This window comes from Arctopsyche grandis, chromosome 4 (assembly GCF_051622035.1).
Source record: "Arctopsyche grandis isolate Sample6627 chromosome 4, ASM5162203v2, whole genome shotgun sequence".
NCBI lineage: Eukaryota > Metazoa > Arthropoda > Insecta > Trichoptera > Hydropsychidae > Arctopsyche > Arctopsyche grandis.
In genome coordinates, this window is record NC_135358.1 from 28,607,714 (window position 1) to 28,631,729 (window position 24,016).

The 24,016-nt window shown below is 33.2% G+C and overlaps 4 protein-coding genes across 6 annotated transcripts; 2 read left to right on the forward strand and 2 right to left on the reverse strand.

The window, feature by feature from the left end:
- Nucleotides 1-895: 895 nt before the first annotated feature.
- Nucleotides 896-4,616, forward strand: Idh3g (Isocitrate dehydrogenase (NAD(+)) 3 non-catalytic subunit gamma). 2 transcript variants are annotated; one of them, XM_077428709.1, is made up of 5 exons: nt 896-1,269; nt 2,990-3,401; nt 3,479-3,621; nt 3,711-3,862; nt 3,947-4,616. In XM_077428709.1, the coding sequence occupies exons 1-5, from the start codon at nt 1,007-1,009 to the stop codon at nt 4,162-4,164; spliced, it is 1,188 nt and encodes a 395-aa protein (XP_077284835.1). In that variant the 5' UTR covers nt 896-1,006; the 3' UTR covers nt 4,165-4,616. The 2 variants fall into 2 exon arrangements, with proteins under 2 accessions (XP_077284835.1, XP_077284836.1); XM_077428710.1 differs by having other exon boundaries at nt 980-1,269; nt 3,953-4,506.
- Nucleotides 4,449-9,199, reverse strand: LOC143910298 (juvenile hormone esterase-like). Its single transcript, XM_077428707.1, has 3 exons — nt 8,373-9,199; nt 4,854-6,157; nt 4,449-4,777 (listed from the first exon to the last, which is right to left on the reverse strand). Exons 1-3 carry the CDS (start codon nt 8,871-8,873, stop codon nt 4,615-4,617), a joined length of 1,968 nt encoding a protein of 655 aa, XP_077284833.1. The 5' UTR covers nt 8,874-9,199; the 3' UTR covers nt 4,449-4,614.
- A 3,980-nt stretch (nt 9,200-13,179) lies between these two features.
- Nucleotides 13,180-23,529, forward strand: PKD (serine/threonine-protein kinase D3). Of its 2 annotated transcripts, none has more exons than XM_077428704.1 (15): nt 13,180-13,412; nt 17,729-17,863; nt 17,950-18,094; nt 18,173-18,310; nt 18,429-18,601; nt 19,622-19,895; nt 19,982-20,195; nt 20,272-20,401; nt 20,477-20,609; nt 20,692-20,883; nt 20,959-21,107; nt 22,176-22,406; nt 22,490-22,673; nt 22,772-22,954; nt 23,027-23,529. In XM_077428704.1, the coding sequence occupies exons 2-15, from the start codon at nt 17,738-17,740 to the stop codon at nt 23,227-23,229; spliced, it is 2,475 nt and encodes an 824-aa protein (XP_077284830.1). In that variant the 5' UTR covers nt 13,180-13,412; nt 17,729-17,737; the 3' UTR covers nt 23,230-23,529. The 2 variants fall into 2 exon arrangements, with proteins under 2 accessions (XP_077284830.1, XP_077284832.1); XM_077428706.1 differs by having other exon boundaries at nt 20,290-20,401.
- Nucleotides 14,830-17,550, reverse strand: LOC143910299 (venom carboxylesterase-6-like). The gene is made up of 3 exons (XM_077428708.1): nt 17,070-17,550; nt 15,158-16,440; nt 14,830-15,063 (listed from the first exon to the last, which is right to left on the reverse strand). Exons 1-3 carry the CDS (start codon nt 17,511-17,513, stop codon nt 14,898-14,900), a joined length of 1,893 nt encoding a protein of 630 aa, XP_077284834.1. The 5' UTR covers nt 17,514-17,550; the 3' UTR covers nt 14,830-14,897.
- Nucleotides 23,530-24,016: the final 487 nt, after the last annotated feature.

Sequence of the window (24,016 nt, forward strand, 5' to 3'; positions counted from 1 at the left end):
TGCTGGATGGGTATGAACAGACCTCTAGGTGGCATTGCACTGTAGCGACGCAGTGTGGCTAAATATTGTTTGTATGAAATTGTATGAGATAGAACGCAACACTGCGAGTCAAAGTTGCCTTTTGTACCAACTCCGATGTGCTGCGCTACGTCGTTGAAGACAACCGTTGCCTAGTGCGTTCAGACTTTAATTAACGAGATCTTTTTTTTTTTTTAAAGGTTTATTATGGTTTGGTAATCATTCCGCAAAAAATAATCTCGCGCAACGTCATTAAAATTTCGATCACGGAACGTCTGGCACCCAAAAACTCCATCAATTGAAAATTACACACGCAAAATATTGTACTAATGAGAACTCGAGTGCCAGATGTTCCGTGATCGATTTATTAGTGATATTAGAGATCGCTTTTCACGGAATAGTTCGTTTTCCATTTATTAACTATTATTTTTCATTTTAAATGCCCACCTTCCTTGACAATTTTCTGAATCCCCTAGTGTTGCCGATATGATGCGATGTGGCGATTCGCGAATCAAATTCCTCTTATCGCGTACGATTCGACAAATTTAGTTGTGATTCTCCCGAATGTGAATACTCTTACAAGGGACCAATTCAGCGGTAACGCTATGGAACACATTTTTGAATTCACTTTTTAGTGTTCGATGACTTTCAAAACTATCAATCTATATCGAATTTATGCCGACAGCCGTCTGTTTATTTCTGAAACTTGGATATATAAGACGATAAAAAACGAATATTTGAATATTTTTAGGTGATTAGTAAGATAAAACTGAAGTCATTGCTATGGATCGATAATTAGGTTAGCATTGCGACAGCCTAACCAAATCGAAACAGTTTTATTTGTATCGTCTGAGGCGTGTTAGATAATATTAAATGTAGTGTTTGAGTGTAGACCGGAGTATGGTCGTAATAAGCGTCGCCATAGTCCTGCCTCGGATCAGCTGGTTCTGGCCGTGGGACGTTGTTATCCAACAGTCGAGGTTCGAAGATGTCTGTGTGCGCGAAGATGTCTCTGTCTCTGTCGTTGGCGGGGGCCGTGAGCAGAGGAGCGAAGAGTGCGGCGAGAACGCTCCGGCGACAGATGGCGTCGGCGACCGCGCTCTCCGACTTCGAGCAGCAGCACAAAACCCCGGTGATCCGTCGCCAGGAAAACATGCCCATCGCCGAGTACGGAGGCCGCCACGCCGTCACCATGCTTCCCGGCGGGGGCATCGGACCAGAGCTCATGGGATACGTCAAGGAAGTCTTCAGGTTACTTCACCACCACTTTTTCTATTCTATTGGTTCTAATATTTGGATCTTTCATTGAATTCTATTTGTATTTCAAACTCCAATAACATCACATCTTATTATATACATTCACATTCATATACCTTGTAATAACATATTCGTTTCATAGTGCAACAATGTCATTAGACATTGTTATTAGAAATATAAGCTACATGTTTATTTTGAACGAAGAATTAAAAAATATATATATAGCACGACTTGTACCATACGAAACTTGGTCGATGATATCACCTACATATTTCCCTCATCGAACTTAATCTGTACAAATGACATCATCGCGTCCTGTTCTCGTACACGAAAGTCAGCCATGGCTGAAATACTTCGTCCAGCTTATCCATAAAGGCGATTCGACTCGCTCCAGATACGCAATCACGAGTACACGGGAAATCCCAAGGAGCTACGCAACTACGCATCAAACATAGAACGCAAAGGAAGACCTCGACCCCGTTGGAATCTTCCAGAACGTGATCTCACCAGCCCAGCTACACGTTGCTCAAGCAACACCTTTATAAACCGGTGCATCGTCCCCAGATGCCAGTGAGCTTCAGGAACTCGACCTGGCTCGTTCCAGCGAATCCCCTACATACTTCGCTGTACATACAAATACACCTGTATCAATCGAGTAATCCTCTTCAAAATACAACTGAATTACCATAGGCCGGGAAACGGTCCAAATTGTGTGATACTGAAATATCACACAATACTGATTGTGTGATACTGAAATACAGACTTTAGTTGAACTATCACAGTAGCTTAGTTCATATATTCAGGCTTAATGATGATGTAATTAATCAAGAGGAAAAATTAACAGGATGAGTACGAATTATATGGTTAAAGAAAAGTTCTCGCGGTTATATAGGGGGTTTTAAAAGTTACTAAGCATAAGTTCTAGAGCGTGTTTTGCTTGGTCGTGGTTGACTTCTGATGGGAGAAAATATTCATATATCATATATAAAATATCGCTATTCTGATAGTCGTTTCGATTCTTCATACATATGTACGTCACAGCTAACCACTCAACAAAACGTATACGAATATAATAACATAAGAAAAAAACTTCTATATATAATATTTGCTACCAATGTTTCCTCTAGGCAAATAGATGGTGCTAAATCTCTAAACGTTTACCGCCATCTATTAACATTTATTCAATTAATTGATTCATTTTCTATTGTTAATATATACATAAATATATAGGTAGTTAGGTAGTTTTTATCATATTTTTTTTCATATTAAAATATTAAATTTAATATATTTAAAAGGTATTTGAAAAAAATTCGACGGCGTGCGGATCGAACACGGGACCAACACATTTCTTTTAATTTTTTATTTATTTAATAACTTAATATGCCAACACCCATGCGATGATATTTCATCGGGTACAACACTAGTTAGTATTAAATAATCAACACGGAAAATTATCATTCAAAATTGTACGAAAACATTTACATATATACACCATTTATGCTGTTTACTAACAATATATAAGAGATTGCAAAATATCTTCAAATCGTCAATAAATATAAGAAACAGACTGATGACAATACAGATTACATAACATCTAGGTGTTAATTTTCTTATTTGCAATCTGAAATTTCTCAGCCGTAAATTAGGCTTCGTCAAATGTATATACTAAATATTTGATAATATACACCTATAATGCAAGTGTTTATTTTTCCAGAGTGGTCGGTGCGCCCGTTGACTTTGAAGTGGTAGATATAAATCCCGATGCGGAGACAAACGATGATCTGGAATATGCGATAATGACGATCCGTCGAAACGGTGTAGGTATCAAGGGAAATATTGAAACTAAGAGTGAACTTGCCGGCGTGCTTTCTCGAAACGTGGCTCTGCGTAATGAATTGGATCTCTATGTGAACATCCTGCATTGCCGGTCCTATCCTGGAGTACCCAGCCGACACAGTGATGTCGATATTTTAATCATTAGGCAAAATACCGAAGGAGAGTACGCTATGCTCGAGCACGAATCCGTCCACGGTGTTATAGAGTCGATGAAAGTTGTGACGGCTGATAATTCGGAACGAGTAGCCCGATATGCTTTTGAATTCGCAAAGAAAAATGGCAGAAAGAAGGTATTTGCTATACCACTTGGTGTAATTTTTCAATGTGTGATATATCTTGTTAATTTATTTAATATGTATTTATTTAGGTTACAACTGTACACAAAGCCAACATAATGAAACTTTCTGATGGATTATTCTTAGAGACGTCTCGAAAAGTAGCGAAAGATTATCCTGAAATAGAACACAATGACATGATTATTGACAACTGTTGCATGCAACTTGTCTCTAGGTATATACGAGTGTTTAACATTATAAAACTGTATCAATATTTCATATTTGACTGATATATACATATTTTCTTTTTTTTTATTTATTCAGACCTCATCAATTTGACGTAATGATTATGACAAATCTATACGGTACTATCGTATCTAACGTCGTCTGTGGACTAGTCGGTGGTGCTGGTCTTCTTTCCGGACGCAATTACGGCGAACATTATGCAGTTTTTGAACCTGGCACCAGAAATACTGGTAAATGAGTTTTTCGATGAGATTAAAATACGTTTTTGCATTGAAGATTGTTTCTTTTAATACTTGATGATATTAATTTTACAGGCACAGCTATTGCCGGGAAGAATATTGCAAACCCGATTGCAATGTTAAACGCTTCGGTAGATATGTTAAATCATTTAGGTAATCACTATCACGCAGATCTGATCGAAAACGCTATTAAGAAAACGATAAGCGTGGACCTCATTCATACTCCTGATCTTAAAGGCACCGCAACCTCAATGGATGTTGTTCAATCTATTCTATCAAATCTTAGCAAGTAATTTCGATCGAAATTTTGTATCTATAAAACAGTATTTATTCTAATTTTAACTTCTTATTTATTGAAGCACTAGAATTTAAATGGTTGTAATCCCAGTGATTCATTAATCCAGATTATTTATTGGTGGAAAATATATCCCATGTCAATAATAGACTTGGTTAAAAATTTTCATCCTTTACTAAGATTTGATTATTATAAGTGCTTTTTGTATTCAGGTTTGTTACCTGGAAAAATGATTGTTAACAATCTTTGTTATTTATTGATAATTAAATAATAAATTTCTTTCTCTTAGTAAATAATTGTATATTAAATGTACAAATATTACATTATACGTATTTGACACAATTTGTATTTTATTTCCGTTTACTTTTTATAATAGTTTTTTTTTACATGCAAAATATGTATGAAATGTTCTTCTTTTTTTAATTTTTAATAAGACTCCATTTATAAATTAATGCGATAATTCATTAAGTTCCGACCAAAATTTATATCTTTCTTTGTTGGGATTTTCTTTCATTTCTAACGTATTTGAAATTCTTAGGTATGGTAATGTTTTATCGTTGATTGATTCCCATATAACAGGTAAATTTTCGGTAGCTGAAGGTGTCGGATTCCTACAACATAAAGTAAGAAAACAACTTTTAAAGGAGTGAATTTTTTATGGATTTACATATATATGCTTGTACTTACCCATATTTCAAAAAATTCGTATACAATGTGACCATCGTTTTCGAAACTGCTTTTACCTCGTCGTCATATTGAAATATTGGATCTACTATAGCAAATTTAAATACGTAAGGCAAATCATCTGCATGAGCAACCCCCGTTATGTTGTAAGATATGTAATTTTTCGACAATCCTATCGCTCCGTTGTATGCAAATTGATAATAGTAAATAGGAGCGTCCAAATGCTTCGACTTGATGTGAACACTTTTCTGTACGCCGTAAGTGAACAAAATGTCTCCTATCATATCAACATAGTTTCTAATTGTGTCTGAACTTATTCGACGACCGTTGAAATAAAACTGCTTTATCCTTTCAAGAATGTCTTTTTTCTTTTGAGGATCTTTGACGCATTTCAACAAATCCGCCGGTAGCAAATACTCAAAGATGTCATTCAACGAGTCGAGATATTTTGGAACGTTTTTTATGTGCTTAAAATCGAGTAATCCTTCATCTGAATTGAAGCCTACAAGTGTTGGAATTTGATTATATGAACCACGTTTTAGAAGCGCTTCTGGCGTATCTGGCAAAAGTAGTTCCTCATCAGCGATCACATTTTCTACGCTCGGTACGAAATTGAAATAATTCATATTTGGGCTTCCGTCTACGTCCATTTTTTCGACAGCGTCCAATATGTCGAAAGCGTCGGCCTCTCTTAAAGTATCCATCAGCTCATCGATACTAATAGTGGGTCGTCCTAAATATTTTCCAAGTTTGAACGCAGACTGTACCGGATCGTCGGAAAAAAATTTATTGCTCAAAGCCGATCCGCTCTGTAGTATTGCTTTTTGGAACAAGCCTTGAGCGATCGGCGATAGCATCAGATATTCCACCATTCCAGCTCCCGTACTCACTCCATACAAGCATATGTTGTAATTATCTCCGCCAAACATGTGTATGTTGTTTTGCACCCAGCGTAGAGCTAACAAAACGTCTTTCAAACCGGCATTGCCGGGAGCATGCTTTGTCCGAGTTGACAAAAATCCGAACGCTCCTAATCTGTAGTTAATGTGCACCACAACCACGTCTTTTTTAATCAGTCTTTGTGGTCCATATATGAGTTGGCTAGATGTGCCGAATTTGAAAGATCCACCGTGTATCCATACTATAACTGGTAGGTTTTTGTAGTCGAGTGTCGGAGTGTTGATGTTCAAATACAAGCAATCTTCGCTGCCTCCTTTGATTTGTAAGAACTCGTCGTATTGAATGCAATTAGGTTTTTGCTTAACGGTGTCTTTGATTCCGTCCCAACGTTTTGCTGACGTAGGTGACTGCAAATTTTAAATGAATAATTTAATGTCGCATTCTGAAAAAAAACTCATCCACCGTTGTGCAAAGGCCAGTTTCTTTACATAAGATATAAGAATCTTATGTAATACCTTTAATGAATTTCTATCTAGTAAAATCATTCAACAAATGTTGTCACTATGTGGTTAGTATAAAAAGTTTCAATGACAAGTAATGATAATTCATTTTAACACATTTACCGATAGTTTGTATTATTATATATGTAATATTAGTCTTTTTCAATACATCCATTATGGAAATAGCAAAACAAGATACATGCCTACTAAATGGTTGTTTTTCACATTCTATCATTAAGCGTGTTGAAATTCTGTCTACTTCAATGTTAAGAAAATTGATGCTAACATAAATTTAAAAAATTCATATTCAAAGTTTCGTAACCACATATGTATAGTAGTAAGATTTTTTTTTGGTGGGTACCTACTTATGTTTATTAATTTTTTTACGTACATTCATATGTACGTATGTAGTTTTCACTTTGAATATTTTATTCTATAAAATATTTAATACTAGTTGTTTTACCCGGCTTCGCTCAGTATTTGTAATATAAATAGCGTAAACATGGCGAATCTAGTAGTAAATATTCATTTTTTATTTTATTAAATTGATTTAAATCGAAAAAAATATAATATTCAACCAATTGAATTGTGATAGAAACTTTGTTTTGTTTACAAAGTTCCCAATCAAAGATACTTACAAAGTCTCATTCGAAATTATATATTAGATAAACCCCTTGAGTGCTGACGTCTTTTCTGTTGAAAGCCCACCACGCTGAAAATTTCGCCAACATTTTCAACTACAATTATATAGAAATCCAATAGAAAGCAGGTATAAAAATTGTAGCTAATCCAAACAAACACTAGATAACTACCGCCGAGGATTTCGAGTTTTGTAAAGGTGTGTTTAGACTCTCTTTAGTCTATTAATGAATTTTTTTTTCCAAAAATAGTTTCATTTTTGAGACAATGTAATGCTCAAATCTAAATGCCAAGCCACAATCTAAAATACTTAGCATTTAGGGATTTCCTTCGGGAAATTCTGCTATGGTTATAAATTCAGAAAATCCGATGTTAACCAGTCTTTATAAACGTTGATAAATGAATAACACGGATTACACGACCCATGTTCAATGCTTTTTTTTTCAATGGTTACTTTGAACGTGCTCAAAATACAACGCCTATCGGCGTTTTTCAGACCCATGGACTTGTGGCCAAAACTTCGATCGGCGTTGGTCAGCATTCAAAGGGTTAAAGGGAATCCTAATTTTCTAATGCTACATAGTCAGTGTCACCAGATTTTGACCGTTAACAACCAAAACGGGGCTGTGTGAATAATTGGTACATTTTCGAAGAACAGAACTACATAGTACAAATCTGGTAAAAATAATATTGAAAGAAAAGAAATTAGGTTTTGTTTGGGTATTGTTTTTTTATTTTATCTTTACTCGATTATAAGACTTTTTTCCTTTTGAAAAGTACCTAATAAGCCTCTTAGCTGAGAAAAGTTGATACATATGTTCATTTTCAGCGAAATTGTTATGTTAATGAGAAAGCTACGTAAAATTTTAAATTGCAACTAGGGATCCCAAATCGTCGACTTCAACTATTCGAATATCGAATAGTAAATCAAGAGCTATTCGAATATATTCTATGTAAAATTAAAAAAAGGTAATTACACACGTACTAAGCATCTTTATATATGTAATATATTCAAATTAATAAAACAAATCCAAAATACACACACAAAATAAAAGATAGTTTGTAAAATTGAGAAAATTGCAATTAAAAATAAATTTACAAAATATAATAAGTTGATTAATTATATTTAAATGCTTTCCAAACTTCTACACAAACATCATTGGTTGATGCAATAACATCATTATTTACATTCTGCGCTTACTTTGCCTTTTATATTCACCAATCCCAATACGTGGCATTACAAATTAGATATAAATTTACATGTATTGTAAGATCGCGAAATATAGCTTGTTTATGAAATCTTTTAAAAAGTAACTTTTTTGCAAAATATATCCACGAATAATATTCGAATAGTTGATGAAATATTCGAATACCGAATGGCTGAAAAATCAAACGAATAATTCGAATTCTCGAATATTCGATTGGGATCCCTAATTGCAACACAATAATCAGTTGGGGATAAGAATTTCAAAACTAAATTTACCTGAAATCTCGCTGGTTTTTCTGCATATGGTATACCTTGGAATGAATAATAGCTCGTATCATCTTGCACATAGCTTCCCCGCACTATACCGTTCGAAGTCGATACCAATGGTTGAAAACTGGGTGTTTCATTAGAATCGTTCTCTTCATTATCGGTTGCGTTTGGGTCTAACACGTTGATGTAGTCTTTGTAAGCTGCTTGTAAACTTGTGATTGAATTCAACGATAAAAATTTCGATAATTCATTTGACGAGTATATTTCAGGAGGCACATTTAATTTAACTTGGTTTCCGTTGATTAAGTTTGATAAAAGTGATGAATTTTTCAGAGTATCGAATAGTGCAAAGCCATCTTGTCTTTTGTTGCGAATGTTGTATGTTTTGGCGTTTTGCGTGAAAAACTCAGTGCTATGAGGCAGTTTTTCATTTGGAAAAGGTACCTTTTCATCTAGCGCAACAATTGTGAAGATTGTTAGTAATACCGAAAATAATGTAATGTACATCTTTGATGTCTGGCCCTAACTGAGTTTACAAAAAAACTTGTTTTTATTATATACATGTATGTAACTCGAAAACCTTCAAATTCACAATCGTTTTACCTTTAGTATTTAGATTAAGATACAAATATTTTATACCCATATGTATATCCGAAATAATTTTCCTTGAGTTGACTAAACCAGAATTTCTTAAAATTTCGAATTAATCATCTTGAAAGTTTATTAAAATTGATTTTTATTCTGTACATACATATTATTTAAAATAGCAAATATTACTTAATTAACAAAAACAAAAATATCGATTTAAATAATTGTTCTCATAGAATTTCATCGAATGTGTGTCCGCCGTGCAATTCCACAGTTCTCAATATATAACCATCAAATTTGGCATACTATCTCACAGTATCATAACTTAAACCGTAGAAGAATTTAAGAAGGGTTACTTGGAACTTAGACGAGTTTCAGATGATTTCGTGCCAAGATCCAAGGGCTTCCATACATGGGTGACCGTCACCGCATATATATATATATATATATATATATATATATATATATATATATATATATATATATATATATATATATATATATATATATACATATATATATATTATATATACATAGTACCGTTTTCAATGCACCCGACTTAAGATCTTTCGATTTTCGATCTTTGCCTTCCGATATTTGCATTTTCGATCTTTTGACTTTCGGTGCCGTGAGGTAGACCCCCCATACATATATGTATAAAAATTGTTGAAAACCGTTAATCGCTTAATATAAAAGTAAAATTTATAATGGTAATAAAAGATTTTTCTTGAATTAACTATTCCTTATATATAAATAACACATAAAATATCATATTATCATGGGGCTTTGATATTAATTGAAAGTTATATAATTTACGATGATTCATTTTATTTCAAGAGATGTAATCTAATTAACATATTTATGTACTATTTGGATCAATCGCAATATTTCTATTCAAGGTTTTTCAAATATGTAAAAATTGTAAATTTTTAAAATCGGTATGTAAATATTTTGAATAATCAATGAATAAGTGGTGATAAAAGAATATTACATGTCATAAGAGATTTAGTTATTGGTACATAGATTCTAATTTTGGTATTTCATTGTAAAATTTACATAGGTATGTGCACGCCTAATTGAGTACTTTTTTTATTTTTATCGTGAATCTGTTTTTATATAAAATACTTTTTTAAGTTCATTAATAGTGATAAGTGTTACTTTCAAGCTTACTTTCAAAAAATTGATTATTTAACTCATTTAATTAATGAAATCAAAAAGGTTCAAATCTATGTTCTTATAATATCAAATTATGTAACGTGATTCAATTAAAAAATATTTAATTGTTTTTTGCATCGTTTAAATCCACTCTTTTTTAAATGTTTCATTTACATACCTATTACAATTTACGTAGATATTAAAAAAAAACTGATTATCATTAGATTATATATACATAATATGACCACTAAGAAAATCCTGATTCTCACAAAAAAGTATATTAACAATTCAAATTATATACAATAAATTTACTATCATTTCATTGTAGTATATGTCATGGGAATAAAGAAAATATCAGTTGTATAGCTTTTTGCATTTGTTGGAATCATCAATGAAATTACATATTTACACGTTTTTAATAAAATGTCATTTTCGTATTTATGATTGCCTCATAAAAAAAATTAATATTTTTTTATGTAAAGTATTCCAGCATATTTCTACACTATATCGTTGAATTCAAATAAATTTAAACGTTTTGAATTCCTAAGGAAAATCTTGTAATAAAAAGGCTAAAACTCAGTTATTAAGTTTTCATTTTGCATTTTCCTTGTTTGTATTTTAAAAATCATAAAAGACTTTTCTATAGTAAACGATGTGTAATAAGTGATTCAGGAAATTTTTTTAAATAATCACAATATTAAATATTGGGTTTAATTTTTAGACTTTCATTATTACTGCTTAAATTCCTTTCCATCGCGTAAATGTTAATAATTTAGAACGCATAAATAAAAAATCCATTCCTACTGCTATTTCAGATTTCTTCACAACGATCGTTTTGTTTCCTTAAAATCCAGGAGGAAAATTTATGATTTATGTGTTTTGTTTAAGCTTTTGAAAGATATAATTATGTGTAAATTTTCTTTTGTGTAATTTATTGATAAATATATCCAACCAGAACGCTGGAGTGGAGCTTGGAGAAGAAGTACGGAGTAGTAGAGCATTGGGATTTTACCCGAAACTTGAAAAAATTGCAGTTTAAAATTTCATCCTAAAATCAGACAAATATTACAAAAAAGTGCCAAGCGACAATTTTCTGCGCTGAATTTAATTTTAAGTGAGAAGAAGCAAACGATGAATGACGATTTGCTGTCGGCCCTTTTATATTTTATATAATCAATAAAGACAACAACAGTGAATAAAATTTATTTTGAAACTATTTCTTTGTAATTTTTTGTACTCACATAACATAATTCCTATTAAAACTTTTTACCTATAAGCGCGGAGCGAAGATTTTCAAATAATAACAGAATGAAGCTGATAAAAAGCTTGTTAAAATGTTTTCAGTCCTCTGATACATACCAAGATCGGCGTTGGTCAGCATTCAAAGGGTTAATAAACTTCATGCAAAAGATTATTATTTCCCTTCTGTATATTGGTAGATCACAATTATAAAAGGCTGGGCTGTCTTGATATATATAATACAAAACTTTACAGGAAAGCATTCTTTGAATTTAGTATGTACTAGCTGAACCCGGCATGCGTTGCAATGCCTCAATAACGCTTACAATTCCCGTTCCCGAGCACATTCGAGTGTGAGGTAGGCGCGGCGCGATTATTGTCACACTCGTGGCGTGATGCGTTAAAGGCGGGAGGATAGCTTTAATTTCGCGTCAGTAAAATCGTAATTACGAATATTATTATTAAGAGTTTTTTTCCCGTTTTTTATCACAGTAATCTTCCCGGACAAGCATACAACAAATTCTAAAAGTTCCATCGTTATCGGTTTAGTAGTTTAGGAGCCTATTCGAGACAAACACACAGACATTCAATTTTATATATATATATACTAGCTGAATCCTGCATGCGTTGCAATGCCACAATAACGCATGCAATTCTCATTCCCGTTCCTGTTATCGTTCCCGTTCCCGTTCCCATTCTCGTTCCCATTTGTCGGAAAAACGCAGGCATCGAACAAATTTGAAATAATTTAATTGTTTGTTTAATTTTTCTAACAACGCAGGTCGTGCCGCGAAAACATTTGAAATTATAGTGTAGCAATGACACTTATTCCCGTTTTTCCCGTTTCCGTTCCCGTTTTTGGGCGATTTTTTTCACAGTTGCGTCATACCGGAGCGTGTGTAGCCGCATACAATTTCAGGTCGACCGAAAGGAATACCTCAAGGTATTGAGGTATTCCTTTCGGTCGAGGAATACCTCTCCGCAAGGAATACCTCTCCGGAATTCCGGAGCGTTTGTAGCCCCCTTAACGCATGCAATTCCCGTTCCCGTTCCCATTTGTCAGAACAACGCAGGTAGCGAACACCCTGGTCGCGACGCGAAAACATTTGAAATTATAGCGAATGACACTCATTCCCGTTTTTCCCCGTTTTTTTTTTCACAGTAATCTTTCCGGACATGCATACAACAAATCCTGAAAGTTCCATCGTAATCGCTCCAGTAGCTTAGGAGCCAATTCGAGACACACACACACACACATATAGATAGATTAGATTTTAAAAAGTGAATTCTTAGTTAAAATTACCGAAAGAAAAACTATTTATAGAAAACTTGTCGAGTTTGTATGGGCACCAAGCGATAGGGTCTACGTGACGAGCCAGAATGTTAAATTACAGAAAACACAAATATCGGAAGGCAAAGATCTTAAGTCAAAAGATCAAAAAAAAAAAGGTGCATGGTAAACGGTACATACTCACTTAATTTGAGCGAGCAGGGTACAACAGGAACAAGAGGAACAGGCTTTTCCTTCCATATTCTGCGCGCGCACATTAATACGGGAGGAAAAGCCTGTTCCTTTTGTTCCTATTGTATCCTGCTCGCGCAAAGTAAGTGAGTATGTACCGTTTACCATGCACCCTTTTTTTTTTTGATCTTTCGATTTTCGATCTTTGCCTTCCGATATTTGCGTTTTCTGTAATTTAACATTCCGGCTCGTCACGGAGACCGCAAGCGATAGCATGATATATGTAAGCGGTCTAATTAAAACACCTAGCTCTCTTAATTACATTCGAAGTGCTGCGTCCGAGTCCGATTCAAACATTCAAACATATTTACAGTTGCGACATGTGCAACGTGTGCGTGTAACGTCGAGGGCGTGTTACGTCGCGTTTAGACTCGCGCTCGGTGAAGGGGCTGTCCCTGTCAGGCTGTCCACATCCATTCCAGTGTCCTGTCGCTGTCGCTGTCAACTCGAGCGGCGGGTCGCGGGGCCGGTTGGCAGCCCTGCCGCTGCCAGACCAGACACACCCGCGCCTCCCCCGCTCCGCGCCCCCGTTCGCCCCCCAAGTGAGTCTTCGCCCCCGACCCACCCACCCACCCACCCACCCACTCACCCACTCACCCACCCACGCCCGCCACCCACCACCCACCACCCACCACCCCCACCCACCTCTCACCACTAACCACTAACCACTAACATGTCATGTCCATTCCAACTAATCTGTCATTCTCAGACGCCCCCTTCCAGGCAACTCTTCATTGTTCCAAATTTGTTTACATAAGCTTCTGACATATACGCACAACTTTGACCCAAAATTCGACTTGTTTGACCATGTCATATACATACATATACTATACAGCTAGTTGCTTTGAACGTGCTCTTGTTCCTTAAAAGAGCATTGCAGTTGTTTTGGGAAATGCAACGCATTTGGACACACCATTCAACTTCACACATTCATCATAAATACATATGTAAATAAGCTACATTAAGGTGATCATTCGTACCGGTGTAGTATTGGTTTTTTGGTATGTCTGACAATTTTTTTTCTGATAGATAGATTATATTTAAAGCCTTCAGCAAAAAATGATATCTCTATCAAAATTATTGGCAGATGAGTTAAAAATTGTCTCTGCTTACACCTGTTGAACAACTTTTTTCTTTGCAAGTCAAAATCGGATAAAACGCAATTGAATGTTGAAACTTTAAAAATGTTTGCTAATCACTTAGTATAACTTTGTATGAATGCGTTCATGATTCTTTTTTAATAATACGGAGAATTAAAAACTAGAAGATCGGGTTTCGCTCGGTGAATGGAGTTGAGGGCATCTAATATTTTAAAATGTATATTATTATGCATCAATGGTTAAGTAATTCATTTTCAACCTTTAATTCATTCTTTCTGCGATAGCAGATGTGGTAGAACGCACTGGAACGGTGTTCCGTCACTTATTTTGACGGTCTATTCATCATTATCAATCTAATAATGAAATTTCATTGATAGTGATGAATCAACCATCAAAATAAAATAAAAATCCTATCATAATGTATACGATACAGTGTCAAAGGTTTCGGAATTAATAAAAAGCTTAACTTTTTATATAAAAAAAACTCTAGGTATGAAAGTTTCTGTTTGTATAAGCAAAAAGTAGCTTAACAGCAGTATGAAAGAGGTTTATAAAGGATTGAATCTGGTATTTTAATCCCCCGAATTCTAAAAGCCAATATCTACATATTTAAATGATTTTTTTATTTATTTTATTCTCTGCGAGACCATTATTTTAGCCGTATCATAAAACTATCAAAGTTTCCCCTACATATTGAGTGATTTATTGATGTCATTATGTATGTGTGTCATTTCCTTATATTATATATTTACACGTTGATATGATGTGTCGTGTAGGGTCAGACGGTGCTTACATTCTATGCCCTTTGAAACTAAAGTTAAGTAAATATACGATAGAGATTTTGTTTTATTTTATATTTCAACGGAGCAAAATTTAATATACAACAGTCAAAAATATTGTGTGTATTCTGAAAATCTGTCTCTGCATCTATTGATATCTGTCGGCATAGATTTTAGACCAAAATTTAAACCTGTCTCGATTTCCGTCTTGCTTTATCTCCATAGTGTCTGATATCCTCAGATATGGGAATGAGTCATTCTTTACGGGTGGCCACAACACTGGTATAAGTTCGGTTTGATTCGGTGTCGGATTTCTGAAATCATATATTGAAAAAATTGTTGTTATTTTTGTTTTTCTGTATATCATAATTCGATGTATTCGTTCCATTCGAAGATTGCGTTGCTCACCCGTATTTTGCAAAATTGGTGTACATTTGCACATATCTATCGGATACAAGTTTCGCTCTGTCAGACCATTCTCTGTCCAATATTATGAAGACGTATGACAAGTCTTCACCGTGACCCGCTCCCGTTATATTTACATCATCGCGTTGGTATATTATTGAATGTGCTTCATGGTAAGCAAACTCGTAATAATATAGTGGATACTTCGTATTGTGCGCTCTAATATCGACTGATTTGTGTACTCCGTATGCAAATGTTGCATCACCTATCAAATCGATGAAATCTTGGGCTTTATCCATTGAAATCGGATCATCGCCAAAATAATACTTTTGTATCTGTTTTAAAATAGTTCTTCTCTTACGATACTTGACTCCATCGAATAGATCTTTCGGTTGTACATATTCAAACATGCTGTTCATTGATTTTAAAAAAGTCGTCAAATTTTTTATATAAGACAGCTCACTTATTCCTTCTTTATTATTATACCCCATTAAGTATGGGACTTGATAATAATTTCCAGATCTGAGTATATTTTCTGGATGATCGTCCAAAAACACCTCTCCTGATAATTTTTCTTCACAACTTGGCACAAAATGCAAAGACATGAAAGTGGAATCGTCTTGGTCCATTTTATGATTAGCTTCTACGATACTGGAAGCGTTTGCTTTTTGCAGAAACTCCATCAATTCGTCCAAATCTTTATTTTGGAATCCAAGATAGGTGCCGAGTTTAAACGCTGTCTCAATTGGTCTCTCGGTATACATCAGCGTAGACATGGATGTCCCACTGTGAGAAATCGCTTTGTCGAATAAACCGTGTGACATCGGTGACAATGTCAAATATTCAACTACGCTCCCCCCAGAACTCAATCCATACAAGCATATATTGTGCGTGTCTCCGCCGAACATGTGTATGTTTTTTCGTACCCAACGTAGTCCTAGGACAACGTCTTTCAAGCCTACGTTACCTGGTGCGTGTTCTGATCTAGTGGATAGAAAACCAAACGCTCCGACCCTGTAATATATACTGACAACGATTATGCCCTTTTTGGTAAATCGTATCGGATTGTAAGTTTCAAAACTGGCCGTTCCGAATTTGTACGCCCCACCGTATATCCAAACTATGACGGGAAGTTTTTTATCTTGAATAGTCGGCGTATTGATGTTTAAATACAGGCAATCTTCGCTCCCTCCGACTATTCCAAATATTTCGGTCTTTTGATAACAGAGCGTGGGATACTGTGTGGCATTTTTTATTCCTTTCCATGGTTTTACTGGTGCGGAAGCCTGTTATGTGAAAATTAAATAGTTTCAAATCGACATTATATATATATATATATATATATATATATATATATATATATATATAATATATAATAATATGTTTTATGAATAACAAAAATCAATACACCAATATCTCGCTTTGTGGTTACTCGTAAGACTTTTTTAATTGATCAATGTCGATTAACGGCCAAAAACTTTTTGAAAGCAATGCATAAATCTAATACATAATTTTATGATATACTAGTGTTAGTAACCAACTTATAGATAACTAGTTGTTTTACCCGGCTTCGCTCAGTATTTGTAATATAAACAGCTTAAATATGGCGAATCTAATAGTAAATATTAATTAAATTTATTTGAATAGAACAAAAAAATATTTAACCATATCGAATCGTCGTCATAGAAATTTGCTTTGTTTTCGATGTTCCCAACAAACCTTACATACATACAAAGTCTCTTTCGAAATTATATATTAGATAAGTTATATTTCTATGGAAATAACATAAATAAATGATTCGTTATATGGCGTTTCTATTTACGATCAACTTCCCATTGAGTGTAAAATTGTGAATGTTTAAATTATAATTTATCCAGATTAAATATGAAAAAATATGTATATTCAGTATATTTACTTGAAAACGAATAGGTTTTTCCGCATACCGAATGCCTCTGAATGAATAATATTTGGTATTATTCTTTTCGACAAAGAGCCCCTCCACCATTCCATTAGAAGTAGATACTACAGCTGATACTTTTTTCTTTAAATCTTCTTTTCTCGATAGATTGTCTACTTTAACCGTTACATTATTTTCGTTTATCATTGGAATGACTTTTTTCATTGAATCCTTTTCATGCATCATATTTTTTCCTGTAATTCCTAAATTGTGTTTTACTGTGGGTAGTTGAAATTCAACTCCATCATCTTGTTTGTCACTCTCTCTTTTTTTCCTTGTATTATATTGTGATTCAACATATGACAAACTATTTGTATTATTAGACTCGTAAATAGTTTGATAATTGAAAACTATGTCTACGAAACACAAAAATATCACCAATAACAGTTGTAGCTTGCTCATCTTGGTAGTGTCAACTGATTCGCCAATTGTTAATTGAATACATACGTAATAAAACCTACGTAATATTTTAAATAAAAAATTAACAATGCGTATTTTATATATTTTTATAAGACTTTAATCCTTATAAATATTCATATTTACATTGCACATAGTTAATTTTTGAATAAAATGCTGTTTTTATTAGCTGTTAACACGTAATTTTATTTTTTTTGCAGGAGATAACGATGGAAGGCCCAGAAATAACATTTATGTTCCAATTCGGAGTTTTACGAGATGCAGTTAGCATTTCTTCTACAGCTCTCAATCTTCGTTCACTCAAAGACTTAGCTTGTGAATTTATACACTCAAAGGTAACCGACTATATATTATTATTTATTTAATTTTATATAAGCATTTCCTATATATATTTTTATTATTAACTTAATTGATGTTTCAGATGCCGGATAATGGGTTAAATCGCCTTTCGGATAGGTTGTTACTTTTTAGGCATGATTATTGTTCAACCAACGTGCTACAACTTATAAATTCTGCTGCTGATATCACAGATGAGACCCTCATTGAAATTGTCCTCATAGCCAACAGTGAGGAATAGTTTTTGATCATTTAAAAAGCACGTTATCATATTTCTTTAACATTATGTACTAATTTTTTTTTTTTAGGGAATTTGTGCACACCAGATGATATACCTATAGTGAGGCCTCACACTTTAGCAGTACATTCATATAAAGCGCCCACGTTTTGTGATTTTTGTGGTGAAATGTTATTCGGTCTGGTACGACAAGGTCTCAAATGTGAAGGTGTGAAACTTACATGGAACTCAACTATGCATTGAAATTCTATTCTGATTGAAAATCTGCATTGTATAAATAATATGGATGTGTTACTAAATTGTTTAAACCTTTTCGTTTATTATAGGCTGTGGATTGAATTATCATAAAAGATGTGCTGTGAAGATTCCTAACAATTGTTCACAAGTGACTGGAATCGGTGGTGGCAGTCGTCGCCCATCTACACTTCCACCTCCACGTTCTCCGTCTCGTGTGTCACAAGGCTCACTAACGTCACAAACTGATGATGCTAATTCTTTGGTAAGAAAATTAGCTGATTTTGTCAACTTGAATTCGAAAAGTGGTGATTGAAAAGTTCACACATATAAATACATGCATATATTCTTTTATAATTTATGTATTCACAAATTTATTTTTATATTCATAGTAAAATATTCGACTTAAAAAGAAATCTCTTTTATCATTACATTAGAATTTTCTAATATTATTCGTAGTAATTTTTAAGTTAATTATTCTTATAGCATTTATTTTTCGAAGGGTGACATTTTTTCCTTCTATTTAAAGTATTATTTATGTTTGTGATTTTTTTTTAGAATTCTCATTTTTTAATATTATTATAAATTTATGCTCTAATATTTGCCAAGTGTGTCAGTATTAAATTATGACTTTTTTTGTAACTGGTTATATTTGAATTCTTAACTTTCATCATTCCATTTATTGTAAAATAGTTTTATATATTGATTTTTTTCTTGTAAACAACTTAAAAATTATTTTATCATTCATACAATATTATTTGTATTTAAATATTAAAGCATATTTTCATAAACATTTAATTTTGTTATTAATTTTTTGTTTTAAAATACTCCAAGATCTGTAGAGTTTTAGTTAGAATTTTTATTTCTGAATTACTAATTTTTATTATTGGTTTTGGGTATAGTAAGATCTGATAATTGTTAATTTGGTGCTAAAATCATATTTATTAAAATATAATTATATTTTTATTGTATTTATACTCATTTTGTATTTTTCATCAATAAAGTCTTCCTTATATTTTTGTCTTTTATTTGAATTTGACAATTATCAGATTTTCTTATTCATATTTTTATTTCATACATGCATTATAATTGTAAATACTGATCAAACTTTCATTTTGTTTTTGTAATGAACAACGTAAATCATATACAAATATTACAAAAATCATTATGTGATTGCATGTTTTATTAATATGAAAAAAAATATATATGAAAAGAATCAGTCAATGCACACGATTCATAGACATTGTTATAATATGAGTTTAACACATACACTGATTTTCCACAGAATCTCACCGTATCCCCCGCGAATAAACAAAATCGTTCTCCGTCACTAAGCGCACGATCTACCTGGACAAGTAATCAACCAAATGTCAACATTCCTCACACTTTTGTGCTTCATTCATATACAAGGCCTACAGTATGCAGACATTGTCGTAAACTTCTCAAAGGTCTATTCAAACAGGGGCTTCAGTGTAAAGACTGTCACCATAATGTACACAAAAAATGCCTAGAAAAAATTCCAAAGGACTGTAGCGGCGAGGTTGTAAAGGATACTGGAAGTATGATACCAAATTTGGTTATTTTACAAAGCGTATGTAGATTTTTTGGATCAAATTTAACATTGTCGTTACTTGCACGAATTAAGGTGAATATCAAGATAGTAGCACTGGAAGCGAACGGGAACTCATCTCGTGTTTTATGTGTGAAGAAGAAGACGATTCAGACACAGAAAATGCAGCTATCAAAGCGAACGCTATTAATGGAAGTGCTACGGCGCAAACTAGCCCTACAGTAGTATCTCCGGACATAGATGCTGGTAATTCATCGTCTGAAGAAATATCATGCAGTAGACCAAGCAGGTGAGCTTATTCTATGAAAAAAAATTATTATAAAAATCTATTTATTTAGTCGAAATCATATACAACACTTTTTCAGTTCATCTTCGTCACCCAGTGCCAACATTCCGTTAATGAGAATTGTACAATCCGTCAAGCACACTAAAAAGCCCGGTTCTAAATGTATCAAAGAAGGTTGGCTTGTCCATTTCACAAATAAAGATAAAACTGTATGTCTAAATATATTTTTATATGGTTAAAATATGTGTTCAAATAGTATTAAAATATTTTGGAACGACTTTTAGATCAAACGACACTATTGGAGATTGGATACAAAATCTATAACACTTTTTCAATCCGATCAGGGTGCTAAATATTATAAAGAGATTCCTTTGAGTGATATTTTAACTATAGACACGGCTAGGGTTCCACAAGGAGGTAGTAAACACTTCTTTATATTTGCATTATGATATTCATATATATATATAAATTTATAAGTAAAATATATATTTTTTTTCAGATGTGATGCATTGTTTCGAATTGAGAACTCTTAATGTGGATTACATGGTTGGTGCAGATCCCTTAATTCATCTAACTGGTAATTTAGGTAGTGCTGCTTTACCACCACCGGATAGTGGTGTCGGAGCTTATCTTGCAAAGTCTTGGGAGACTGCAATTCGACAGGCTCTTATGCCCGTCACTCAACAATCTGGTATTTACATAACCTGAAAAATATAACTTAAATTTAGTGCTTTGAAATTGAATTATGTTGTATTAAAACTTACAGGAGAAAGTAGCAATGGTATGCCAGAAGAAAGAGTGACTGATATGTCTCAATTGTATCAAATATTCCCCGACGAGGTATTAGGATCTGGACAATTTGGAATCGTATACGGAGGCATTCACAAAAGAACTAACAGACCCGTTGCAATAAAAGTAAGCACATTTTTAATATAATATATTATGTTGATGGATGTAATGCCACAATGGTGTGCACTTTAAAATAATAATCTCTCCTGTTTTTTCCAATTATTTGATCCAATTCGGAAGATTTACTAGCTGCGTTTCTATGTATGATGTATCTAATTATTTTTGTTATTTACTTCGTTGCTTTGGTTAACCCTTTGAGTGCTGGCGTCTTTTCTGTTGAAAGCCCGCCATGCTAAAAATTTCGCCAACTTTACCGATTTAAAGTTGGCGAAATAGCTCGCAATTTTACCGATTTAAAATTCAGCACACTTCCAATTAACCCTTTTAAACGAAAACAAAAAATATTGTGGCCAGAACATTATCCCAATAAACATGTTTCAATAGAAAATACTCAATATAAAAGAGTATTAACAGTGGAAAAAAAATCTCAAGTGAAAATACGTACTTTTGACTGTTGATTTGAACTGGACGACTACTTAGAGAGATTTGAAAGCTGAAAAGTACTACAAATGAAAGATAAAATACCCGACTATAGAATCCAATATTCATTTTGAACAGGAAATTGACAAATTTTGCGACATCGACCGAACAACACCAAGATATAGAAAAATCGTGCGATTTAAAAAACACACATATCTCCGAATCTCGAGCCAATCAACATTTTTTATTACCAGATTCGTGTTCACTGGGCATAGATCTACATATAAGAAAAGTCATCTTGTCTCTGAACCAAAAAAAAAAAGTCGTCATTTGTCGAACAGTGTAATTAGACTACCACAAAAAAGTATTTTATCATTACCTTATGATATCTAAGGACTAACTACATTTATAACATCTGTTCCTAATTCATTTAAATAATAATCGGCATGACTCAATATTTTCTCCTTCCTTTTAAGAAGATAATTGGGAACGAACTTTGAGATAAGAATAAATATTATGTCTAAAGAATTTCATTATTGAAAAATTAACCAATGGTGTAATGTGAATACTCTTCTATACTCTAGTTTTATAACTTTTTACATATTTTTAGTCAAATTTTTGTACACATTTAGATATGTACTTGTATGATTTAAGGTTATAGATAAACTTCGTTTTCCCACGAAACAAGAAGCTCAGCTTAAGAACGAGGTAGCAATTTTGCAAAACTTGTCACATCCCGGTGTGGTGAATTTGGAACGGATGTTTGAAACTCCCGAGCGAATTTTTGTAGTAATGGAAAAGCTGAAAGGAGACATGTTAGAAATGATATTATCACACGAACGCGGTCGCCTCACCGAGCGAATCACAAAGTTTTTAATAACTCAGGTATGTTAAGTATGCATTTTGGAATGTCGGTGTGATTTATTACATATATGTATATTGTCTTTATTGTTTTGTATTTTCAATAGATCTTGGTGGCGCTGAAACATCTTCATAGTAAAAATATTGTACATTGTGACTTGAAGCCAGAAAATGTTTTACTATCATCAGATAGTGATTTCCCCCAAGTTAAATTGTGTGACTTTGGATTTGCTAGAATTATTGGGGAAAAATCATTTAGGAGATCGGTTGTTGGCACGCCTGCATATTTAGGTAATTTGATTATAAATAATACCTAGTATCTACATACATATGTACATATGAATTAAAATTTATTTTATTTATGTATTTTTTTCGTGAACTTTAAATAGCACCTGAAGTATTACGAAATAAGGGATATAACAGATCACTAGATATGTGGAGTGTCGGAGTTATAGTTTATGTCTCATTAAGCGGAACATTTCCTTTCAACGAAGATGAAGATATCAACGAACAAATACAAAATGCAGCATTCATGTATCCACCTAATCCTTGGAATGAGATATCAGCAGATGGTAATTATCTCGTATTTAATTAATACACTTATTTTTTGTATGTACGTTAAACAGTAATTTTGTCGTTTTCAGCTATTAATTTAATAAATAATTTATTACAAGTCAAACAACGTAAAAGGTTCACGGTAGACAAGAGTTTACTTCATAAATGGCTGCACGATCATGAGACATGGAAGGATTTGAGACAGTTGGAAACGGCAGTTGGTTTTAGGTATATAACTCATGAGTCTGACAATATTCGCTGGAATTCTAAACCTGAGGAGGCACAAACCTGACCCTCTCTTAGTCCTAACACGTCAGATAAATCGAACGATAAAACCGTTTTTATATTCAGCCTTTTTATAACTGATCCCACTACTGGAAAGAAATGTGAAATGATAAATTTTAGGAACAAAAGAAAGAGTAAAAGTATCGATAGAATAGGTGATATCTCCGAAAGTCCCGTTTGCGAAAAAAGTGAACGTAACTTATCCATAGGCGCCGACTCAATTGGTTTGATCACTAAGTCTACAAATCCTAGACAAGGAAAGAAATGTAAAAGTATGGACAGATTAGGAAACGGCGATGACCATTCTAAGAAAAAAAATTACTGGCAGAAATTACTCTCATTCAAGTATAATTAAATATTTATTTTTTTGAATTATGTTTAATATAATAATTATTTAATATACATAATACTATTTCTTTGTGTATGTAAATGATGGAAATGAATTTCTACTTTATTTTATTTCATATATGATTGTAATTTTTTTATCTGCTCACTGAGAATATTCGAACAAATAACGTATACAGTGATCAAAATTTTTATATTGTAAAATTATAGCATTATATTGCTTAATTTTTATTGTAGTGGTAATGTTTTTAGTAATTTTGTAATAAATTACATTAGATAAACAAATTCGAATCAATACATTATGTTCATAAAAAACGAATGTCGAAATTTTGCATTTTAATAAACAACAAGTTAGTTGAATTATTACTCTTACAGTATTTTTAATGGGGAAAGGAGAAAATTTTATATGTATGTATAAAAGTGCATTAGTAATTATGTATGTACTGCAA

What these genes read in the sequence shown, in the direction of transcription:
- LOC143910299 (XM_077428708.1), bottom strand. Translation starts at nt 17,513, where the DNA reads ATGAGCAAGCTACAACTGTTATTGGTGATATTTTTGTGTTTCGTAGAC. An exon ending in AAAAACCTATTCGTTTTCAA is followed by an intron (nt 16,441 to 17,069) that starts GTAAATATACTG and finishes TTCACATAACAG; the next exon opens with GCTTCCGCACCAGTAAAACC. An exon ending in ACCAATTTTGCAAAATACGG is followed by an intron (nt 15,064 to 15,157) that starts GTGAGCAACGCA and finishes ATATGATTTCAG; the next exon opens with AAATCCGACACCGAATCAAA.
- Idh3g (XM_077428709.1), top strand. Translation starts at nt 1,007, where the DNA reads ATGTCTGTGTGCGCGAAGATGTCTCTGTCTCTGTCGTTGGCGGGGGCC. An exon ending in TACGTCAAGGAAGTCTTCAG is followed by an intron (nt 1,270 to 2,989) that starts GTTACTTCACCA and finishes TTATTTTTCCAG; the next exon opens with AGTGGTCGGTGCGCCCGTTG. An exon ending in ACCTGGCACCAGAAATACTG is followed by an intron (nt 3,863 to 3,946) that starts GTAAATGAGTTT and finishes TTAATTTTACAG; the next exon opens with GCACAGCTATTGCCGGGAAG.
- LOC143910298 (XM_077428707.1), bottom strand. Translation starts at nt 8,873, where the DNA reads ATGTACATTACATTATTTTCGGTATTACTAACAATCTTCACAATTGTT. An exon ending in AAAAACCAGCGAGATTTCAG is followed by an intron (nt 6,158 to 8,372) that starts GTAAATTTAGTT and finishes TAAAATTTGCAG; the next exon opens with TCACCTACGTCAGCAAAACG. An exon ending in ACGAATTTTTTGAAATATGG is followed by an intron (nt 4,778 to 4,853) that starts GTAAGTACAAGC and finishes TTTATGTTGTAG; the next exon opens with GAATCCGACACCTTCAGCTA.
- PKD (XM_077428704.1), top strand. Translation starts at nt 17,738, where the DNA reads ATGGAAGGCCCAGAAATAACATTTATGTTCCAATTCGGAGTTTTACGA. An exon ending in AATTGTCCTCATAGCCAACA is followed by an intron (nt 18,095 to 18,172) that starts GTGAGGAATAGT and finishes TTTTTTTTTTAG; the next exon opens with GGAATTTGTGCACACCAGAT. An exon ending in TCATGCAGTAGACCAAGCAG is followed by an intron (nt 20,196 to 20,271) that starts GTGAGCTTATTC and finishes ACACTTTTTCAG; the next exon opens with TTCATCTTCGTCACCCAGTG.